This window comes from Echinops telfairi, unplaced genomic scaffold, assembly GCF_000313985.2.
Source record: "Echinops telfairi isolate 266 unplaced genomic scaffold, ASM31398v2 ScPeMD7_7467;HRSCAF=8505_1, whole genome shotgun sequence".
In the NCBI taxonomy this organism is placed as follows: Eukaryota; Metazoa; Chordata; class Mammalia; order Afrosoricida; family Tenrecidae; genus Echinops; species Echinops telfairi.
In genome coordinates this window covers 11,605,798-11,615,564 of record NW_022111368.1, presented here as the reverse complement: position 1 = coordinate 11,615,564, position 9,767 = coordinate 11,605,798, and the positions used below count along the sequence as shown (strand labels likewise).

Sequence of the window (9,767 nt, the reverse complement as noted above, 5' to 3'; positions counted from 1 at the left end):
TGAGCAGAGAGGTGGGCATACTGACTCCTCTGAAGAAGTTCATCTGGTCATGGAGATGAGGGGTGGAGTGTGGTGATTCCTCACCCCTTGTGCCATCATTCAAGGACTGACTTTGAGATAAAGACCACACCTACCTAAAACCACCTGCACAGACTTCCATGTCCTTGGGTAGAGTTTGTAGACACAGTGGGCTGCCGAGAGCACCCAGGAAGCACCCAACAATACCCCTCCACACAGAAGTTCCCCTTGCACCTTCAATGCAGCCTGCACAGGGTAGAGCAGACATGGAAAGGTCACATTGCTCTCACAGCTTCCTTGGTTTCTCACCTCCCCACACCCACTTCAGGACAGCTCAGCCATTCATTTCTGAACTCCTGGCACCTTTGCAGATCCCTTCCTTGGCTTCATTTTGTTCAGGTAGGGGTCTCCCTCTCTCATCTAGCTGCACCCGCCTCAGGGATTGGAGGGGCAAGTGCACTATGCTGAGGAGACAGCTAGAACGCAGTTACTGTGGACTTGATTTAGACTCATGGCCCCTGCAGTGTGTCAGAGTAGACTGTGCTCCACCGTTTTCAAGGGCTGATTTTCTCCCCGCCAAAAGTTTATCATCAGGCTTTTCTTCCGGGGTGCTGTCAATTAGCAGCAGACCGTGGTAATGGTTAGCACTGCCCTAGGCCTCCACAGAATTATATTGTCCTTTCTATGGGTATGGGAGTCCCGATGGTGTAGTGGATGATGTATTGAACTGCTAACCACAGGACAGTAGTTCAAATCCAGCAGGTCTCTGAGGGATAAAGATGTGGCTTTCTACTCCTATAAGCAATTACAGACTTGGAAACCCTCCAGAGCAGTTACTTCTACCCTGTCTTGTAGGGTCGCTATAAACCTGCATCCTCTTCATGGCAGTGTGTTTGGATTTTTTTTTTGGTTTGTTATATATACCCTAATAGTATACTATCTGGGGACCATAGAACTTCATTTGACTCTTGAATAGTATAGAGGCTCAGGACCAAGTCCTGAGGAGTTTCTGACCTTTGAACAATATGAGTTTGAACTCTCCCCGGCCACTTAACAGCTAATGTTTTCCTGCTGTGTGAGCACCAGGTTTATGCTTATCCACTTAAAGATCCATGAGACACTAAGCCCATCTGAACTGCTCACATGGAGATGACTAGCACCATACTGGTTTTCCCAGATCCTAGCAGGCCCTAAGCTCACCAGAAGAACAACCTGAAAGCTCTTATGCATCTCAGTTGCCTTTAAGTTCAGACCGTGTAGTTCAAGGGCCACCTGCGTTGGTGTGGGAGTCCACTAACTCATCAGTATTTTCATGTCCGCTGACTCCTCCAAATACACCCTTGCATCTCACTTCAAAGAGCTGTTGTGAGGATTAAATTGTATCATGTTCCAGTCTATGAAGCAACGACTATAGTTTGGCTTCAGTTTGAACTACCAGCCGCTCTGAGGTAGGCAGATGAGGCTTTCTGCTTTGGGAACCCACAGGGGCAGTGCAACCTTGTTGTGTAGGGTCCTTATGAGCCGGAATGGATTTGGTGACAGTGAGTTTGGGTGTGAGTTTGTGTCAGCCTTCATTCAAAAGTCTGCAACCACACCAGGGCCTGAACATTCATGGAGAAAACCAGTGATGGATGCCAGGGTTCTGAGCAGCCCATCAAGCCAGGGGAGACTTACCTGCCAAGGACATTTCCCTTGGGGACATTTCCCTCCGGGACACAGCACGCTGCCCACAAATGGAACTCGGGAGGTGCTGTTGTTTCTTTTTTCCAGGACAGGTATTTTCCCACACGGATATTTGACTGTAGAGAACAAAAGTCAGTCAGACACAGGGGTTCATGCAGGACAGATGCGCTTGTGGATCCAGGGGCTCAAGGGCTTTCTACTCAGAGATGTGAGGCTGTGGCTTTCTGTTTCCCTTTTAGCACAGAGCTGCTCCTTCCAGGAACTCAAGGAGAGACCTTTAGGGCTCAGAGTGGAAGAGGGCTGAGTTCTACCCAGATGCCCCTTGATCCTGCAACCCTGCTGGATTGGAGCTGGGGGAGACGCTGATTGCTGGGAAGCTGTCAGATGAAGAGAGGGGCCACAGGCTGGTTTGGGAGGAGATAGTCCTACTTGAAAATTAAACCTGCTGTCATTCTGTGGGCTCCCTCTCACAACAGCCCTAGTGGACAGAGTAGAACTGCCTCCAGGTTTCCCAAGCTTGTCATTCTTATGGAAGTAGCCCAGGTGATTATGCACTGGAGCACCTGGCTGTTTGAACCCAGCAGGGGAGATTTGTGGCCTTCTGCTCCCCTAAAGACTGCAACCCTGGAAACCCTCTGGGACAGTTCTGCTGTGTCCCTAGGGCTGCTGTGTGTTCAGCCAGCTCAGCACCAGAGGGGATCTTGGTGGAAGTAGGCATCTTTCTCTGGCCCTGACGCTGGTGGGCTCAAGCTGCAACCTCTCCATCAGTGATTGAATGTTTCAATACCACACCTCCAGCGAACCTTTTCTCAAAGCCAGGTTCTGCTACATTGTCAAGAGAAAGGTGTGGCTTGAATGATCAAAGATGAACTAATATGGAGTACAATGGTAGTGTCTTTTCAGAGAAGGGGAGTTCCTTTTAAAATATTTGTTGTGAATACATATATTTATGTGGATGTATTTCTATCTAAATATATTTACATATAATTAAATATATACTTATGTAAACTATATGGAATAAATAAATATATTATTTACTGGATACACATATATATATATAGAGAGAGCCATTTTAACTTTTTTTTCTTTTTTTTTTTTCATTTTAACTATTTTAACTGCACACTCAATGACATTAATTACGTTCATCATGTTGTGCAACTTTCACTGTTATCTATCTCTAAAAGGTTTTCATCACCTTAAACAGAAACTCAGCCTTCATTAAGCAAAACCCAACCATTCTCTTCTTGCCTTTTGCCTGGCTTCTGAGAATGAGTACTAAAGTTTTGTCTTTATGCAACTGCCTATTCTAGATATAAGGAGCGCTGGTGGTGTAGTGAGTTAGGCTTTGGATTGTTGACTACATGGTCAGCAGTTTGAAATGACTAGTCGCTTCTAAGGGAGAACGATGGGTTTGCTATTCTCATAGAGTTACAGTCTCAGAAACCCACAGAAATAGTTCTACACTTCCTTACAGGATCGCTATAAATCAGAATTGAGTGGGTGGCAGTTGAATTTTTTTCTAGATATTTGAAATTACTAAGATCATATGCTTCTTGTGTTTGATTGATATCTCTTAGCAAAAGTAGTGTTAGTTTTACTCCACTCTCTCTTCCTCTGGTAGTTACATATCTGGTGTCAACTTGAGTCTTTTAAGAGTGAAGGGGTGGAGTTTAGCCTGTCAATCAGGTCACACCTTGATGACCTCATTTGGAGGCACTACAGAGATAAGTAGCTTGATGGAGGTGGGACACACTGATACTCTCTGCGAGACATTCCTGTTGACAATCTACAAGGAGACACAGTGATGGAGCCAGAGCCCTGGAGCTGAAGGAACCACATAGAGTCCCACACTAGCTCTGAGATGGTTCCACCACCACTGGGTCCACAAGATTTTCTACCCTCTAGCCTGTGAGTTTCCCACATTTGGCATCAATGCATTTGTTTCGTGAGTCTGAAGAGGAATTAAAAAAAAATTTTTTTTATTTGGGGCTTGTACAAGTCTTATCACAATCCATATATAAATCCATTGTGCCAAGCACATTTGTAAATTTGTTGCCATCATCCTTCTCAAAACATTTGCTTTCTCCTTGAGCCCTTGGTATCAGTTCCTTATTTTTTCCCCTTCTTTCCTGGTCTGCCCTCCCTCAAGAACCCTTGATAATTTATAAATTCTTAATATTTTGTCATATAGTACACTGTCCTACAACTCCCTTCACTCACTTTACTGTTGTCTGCCCCCCAGGGAGATGGCTATATAAAGATCCTTCTAATAGGTTCCCCTTATCTACCCCACCTTCCCTGTACCCTCCCAGTATCACCACTCTCAACCTGGTCCTGAAGGGATCATGTGTCCTGGATTCCCTGTGTTTCCAGTTCCTATCTGTACCAGTGTACATGTTCTGGTCTAGCCTGATTTTTAAAGTAGAATTGGGATAATGATAGTGGGAGTTGAGGGAGGAACATCAATGAACTAGAGGAATGTTGTATGTTTCATCGTTGCTACCCTGCATCCTGACTGGCTCGTCTCCTCCACGTGACCCTTTTGTAAGGATATGTCCAGTTGTCTACAGATGGGTCTTGGGTCCCCAATCTGTACTCCCCTTCCTTCAAAATGCTTTTATTTTTTGTTCTTTGATGCCTGATACCTGATCCCTTCGAGACCTCGTGATCACACAGCCTGGGGTGCCTCTTCCATGTAGGCTTTGTTGCTTCTGAGCTAAATGCCTGCTTGTTTAGCTTTAAGCCTTTAAGATCCCAAACACTCTATCTTTTGATAGCCGGGCACCATCAGCTTTTCTGCAGAGGAATTTATGGACTAGTTTTTACATGTGGGATAATATCAGACTTATGAACTTGATATGTACTGGGCTGGGATGTTTTCCTAATACACAATTCCTGTTTTATATAAAGATCTCTCTGTAACACAAATGAGTGTCTATTAAATTTTTTCTTTAGCCAACCCAGACTGAAAACCCCCATATCACCAATATGCTCCAGTAAAGTTCTTGGGCCTGGGGGGTGGCTCACAGATTTAGAAGGGCCAGGCTAAATTTCAGATGAGGAACATCCATCTACACACGGCACAATTGGTAAGGGGCACCTCATTCAGCCGTTGACTTTGTAGCCCTGCTGAGTTTGAGTTTGCTTTGGACCATCTTTTTCCTTTTTCTAAAAATACTTCCCTTTGAAAACTTTGGACTCTGGAATTGTGCAGGAGGCTTTCCACAACCTGAGTGTGGAGTCATTAGATCCCGGAAACCTTGGCAGAGGTCCTGAGTGTCTCTGGGATTCCAGGAGTGTGGAATTGATGTGAGGCCAACAGAGTCTCAGCAGATAACCATCCAGCGAGCTACTTCCAGGGTGTCAGCGGCAGGTGGCTGTCTGCTCTGGCAACTTCTGATCACTGTGGAAGCCATCTGGGTTATCCATTCCCCATATGGATAAGATATAAGGGCACTTGGAACCATAAACAAGTCACGAGATGTGTCTTCTCAATCAATTAGAAAAGACCACCCCTCCCCACCAATTCCCTGCTAGCCCTCTGTAGGTAGAAGTTTTTCAGCTACTGATTGAGAGCTGGTTCCAGCTGGATCACGGATCATGCATCAAGAAAACATTGGTCTTCTGACTAATTCCGAAGGATAAAGCCAAGGAACAAAAGCTCCCGAAACTACCCATTTGTGCTACCATGGAGCCATTCCAGAAGCTGGAAGTCCACTGGCCAGACTGTAGTCCTGCCTCCCCTCCCTCTGCCTGGAAGGATGCCTAGCACCTGGGAGGCTACTGCACAGAGATCAGGTCCCCTTTCCCCATGTGCTTAAAAAGTGCCAACCTCTTTGTTCCGGGAGTCAGTGTTCCAAGAGAGGTCCCCTGTTTTCTTTCTTGTTAGCCTGAACCTGAGGATGGGCCGCAGACCACTGAGCCCAATAAAACTGGCCTGGTAAACTGAGTCTGATAATACTACGCTCTGGCTTGCTCTTGGGTGGGGACAGCTTTCTTAACCCTGGGTCTCTCTGCCTCACAATGTGACCAGCACCTAGGGGACACTCAGTAGAGGTTATGCCACCCTGTCTCATTTTTCAGTCATCTGAGATAACACACACTAGGACAGGACCTCGTCACCACCTCACCTGACTAACAGTAAACAGCAAATGAGGCCCCATGGCATGCTGGGAGCACTTCCTGGGAACCAGTTACCTGTGGGCTCACAGGACACCTCGTCAGCCATGAGCTTGTAGTCCTGGTGACAGCTGCAGGAGCGCTTGGTCCCTGGGTTGTCACTGCAGTACTGTTGACAGCCCCCGTTTTCATTCAAACAGATCAGCTCGCTGTTTTTGTCTGAGAACAAGAAGGGGGAGTATGAGAGAGTCAGTTGTGAGGGGCTTCCTCTGCCCTGGAGGAAAGGGACAGTTGTCTTCTGGGCAGGAGGAGGGCCTGTGGCCAGTAGATACTGAATTTCGCATGGCCTTGGCACTAGGGTTGGAGTTGCATGGTCAGAACTCTTAGGGGTTGGGGACAATTGACATCATCTTAGCATCCCGGTCAGTAGGAGAGAAGGGTTGGTTGGACGGTGTTTGGGGAATAAAGGAATAACGGTAGGAAGGAAGGAATGATGGTGTTTCAGAAATAAAGGGCTGGTAGTGTTTGTACTTCCCAGGGACATTAGGTGATTGTCAGGATACCTGTTTCCTTAGTCTTTTCTTAGCTATTGCTGTGCTGTGATCATTGTAAATGATGCCGGAGACACCCTTGTCTTTCACTTAGACTATTTGCATTTGGTTAATTCAATGGTCCAAAGTTGTCTTACCATGAACCAAATTCCAACCACCAGAGGCACGAGATAGTAGGCTTTATGAACACTGGACTTCACAGTGAAGATAGTTAAGGCACACAGTGGAGATGTGTGAGTAGAAGTGGTTGTGTGCAGGCAAGAAGATGGTCCTGCCCTGATGAATTCAATGAAGGGAGAAGGCAGCATTTAAATACGCTTTCATTGCCCACCACACACAAAAACTATGTTGGAAGCTGATCATCTAGAATGCTAATGTAGATACTTGGGGTTCTCGTTTGATATAGCATTCTTTTTTTTCATGTAAAAATTTAAAGTAAGGAAGGCCTAACATAAATATATTTTTCTGATTATTGAGAAATACTACCCTGTAACTGGAGCCCTGGTAGTGGAGTGGTTGCTCATTGGGCTGCAATCCACATGGTTGGCAGTTCAAAACCAAGAACAGCAACATGGAAGTTAGACTGGCTTTCTATTCCAGTAAACAGTTATCATCTCAGAATCTGACAGGGGGTCATTATTAGTCAGCATTGCCTTGATTGCAGTGAGTTTTTTGAATAACTGTCCTATAAAACCACAGTTGTGATACCCTTCTCACCTAGGACTCAGATTCTATAAACTGATAGATCCAATACAAGGCTGGCATCAGGAGGTCCAAGATATATCCTGAGTGATTCTTTTGATTGTGACCAGTAATTTACCAAAATATTATTTTCCTCATTAGGAAGAAATACCAATAGTAGACAACTGTCTGGAGGCCTGACAAAGAAATGCCTCCTGTGGTTTGGGGAAGGATACAATGTACAGAGCCAGCATGAGTCTCAGGGACCCTGTGAGCCCTTAGAAACTCTGTAAAACTTTTGTGTATCTGGGGCTTTTTTGGTTCTTGTCTACCTATGTGTCTATATGTCAGGGTGTATTTCCTAGACCCTAGAAAAGCAGTAGAGGGTGGTATTAGGGCCATCATCCTCGGTTGAGGGGAGGTAATAAAAGAAGAAAGCCCCCAAGGAGATGGATTGACATAGTGGCTACAACAATGGCCTCACGCATAGGAACAATTGTGAGGGTGGCACAGGACTGGGCAGTGTTTTGTTCTGGGGTGCAGAGGGTCACTATGGGTTGGAACCAACTTGATGGCACCTAACAACAACACAGCAACCACAATAACAATGGCATAAAAAACATTGATGGTCGAGTGGTAGAATTCATTCACATGAGATGCACAAATTCAATGCCCAGTCAACGCACCTCATCCATAGCCACCACCCATCTGTCAGTGGAAGCTTGTGTGTTGATGATGTGGAACAGCATTCAGCAAAACTTCCTCACTTGAACAGACTAAGAAGAAAGGCCTTGCGGTCCATTTCCAAAACCCCTATAGATCCCAATGGTCCAGTCCATAGTTGCTCAGCGGATGGCTCAGAACAGGGCCATGGGCCATTGTGTTGTTCAGGGGTCACCATGAGTTGGAGCAGACCAACAACCACCACAGAAGAGCCCAAGAACCATTGGTCTAGTCCCAGTGTAGGAATAGGAGAACCCGAGGGAGGGTCCTGCTGACATCATGTTTGTTGTTGTTGTTAGGTGCTGTCAAGTTCATTATGAAACACAGAGACCCTGCACTCAACAGAACAGGACACTCTCTGGACCCATTGAGGGTCTTCCTCTCTTTCTCTGCCCTTCTACTTGACCAAGCACGATGTTCTTTACCAAGCACAACACCCTTCTACTTAAACCAAACATGATGAGGCAAAGTCTTGACATCCTCTCTTCCAAGGAGCTTCCTCATAGGCAAGAAGAAAGGCGGGGAGACTGATTCCTCAGAAGGATTCTCCATAATCATGGGCCCATCGTAGGTTTGCCTCACAGGTTGGTCTTAGGGCCCTGAACAACAGTTTCCTTTTGCTTACTGATGAGACCTGCTGGAGAGGCTGGGGCTTTGGGATTCCTTAAATTAATATTTATCTAATATTCCTTATTCAGGGAGTGCCTCTAAGAACTTTATATCCTCACCTCTTTAGGACTGACTGAGTTCAGACTTTGGGTGTTGTGATTGTTACAGTTTCATGTGAACTTGAAGGGTAAGGGTGGAGTCTAGCCTGATGGTGCCTCCTTGTGGGTGTGACCTCCTCATAAGGAGGGTCCTGGGAAATTCCCCCTCTCTCTGCCTTTATCTTGCTGCTGTTGAGTCACTTGGAGAGCTGCCAGAGCCACCACCATTGGACCCATGGGACTTTGCACCCACCAGCCAGTGATGTTTCTGCATTCTGCGTCATTGCTTGTGACTGCATGAGTCTGAAGAGGGACTTATGGACCAGTATTGGACTTGTGGACTCGGCTGGGATGTTTGCTTCATATATATAATTACCTCTTGATATAAAGCTCTCTCTTACACACGTATGAGTGTCACTGAAGTTGTTTCTCTACTCAACCTGGCCTAACACTGATGTCAAGCCATGTAGTGAATGCGTAGTGTTCAAAACCAAGAAGAACATGGAGTTCTTAACAGGATAACAGAGTGGGATGGGGTGCGGTGGAGAAAATTTGATTTTAGATGCGTGCACAATAACTATGCCAATAACTATGCCATGATCGAGCTCATCTCAAAGTAATGGAGAATAAACATGGATTTTCTCTTGTTTTCTCTGTGATTCATTATGCAATTACTGAAGGATTCTGGATATATATATATATATATATATATATAAAATATAAAAAATATATATAAAATATAAAATGAGGGACATCTGAACAAAGATGGGGACAATTCATGACCTATGATGTCTGCAGGCTTGGCATATTTACCTTTGCTGCCCCTCACTGCTTCTCCATGTCCCTGGGTCCCTGGACTTCTCTTATGGCAGAAGGCAAGGAGCCAAGAACGGAGCAGGCATACTGTCTCTCCAATCCCTCTCCCAACATCACATCCACAGAGGAACCTGGTGCTCACCTTGAAAGCAGATGTGGCCCAGAAGAGCTCATTCCATATCAGAACATACTCTTGTGCCGGACAGAATTAACCTTGCCCAGAAAGAAGCTTTTGTCATCAGTTCCTGAAGGGTGATCCCTAAGCCCTTGGAGTATTCAGCCTGAGAAGAGTGTCTTTGTTTACCTGAGGACCTTGGGCCACACTGTATAGCCTAGGCCAGGGGTATGGAACCTTTTTCTGCCAAGAGCCATTTGGATATTTATAACATCCTTCTCAAGAGCCATACTGTTCAAATACAGTGAACCCTCGTCACTTCGCGCTTCGACTTCCGCGGCTTCACTCTATCGC

The 9,767-nt window shown here is 45.7% G+C and overlaps 1 protein-coding gene across 1 annotated transcript in view; it reads right to left on the bottom strand.

Moving 5' to 3' along the window:
* The window catches only part of LOC101645208 (coagulation factor VII-like), a 48,218-nt gene that overhangs the window by 32,931 nt on the left and 5,520 nt on the right, over positions 1-9,767 (bottom strand). The window contains exons 2-4 of the mRNA XM_013005087.2: positions 5,899-6,039; positions 1,693-1,817; positions 135-264 (exon numbers count right to left, since the gene is read on the bottom strand). Coding sequence (XP_012860541.2) covers positions 135-264; positions 1,693-1,817; positions 5,899-6,039 — 396 coding nt within the window. The remainder of the gene's footprint in view (positions 1-134; positions 265-1,692; positions 1,818-5,898; positions 6,040-9,767) is intronic.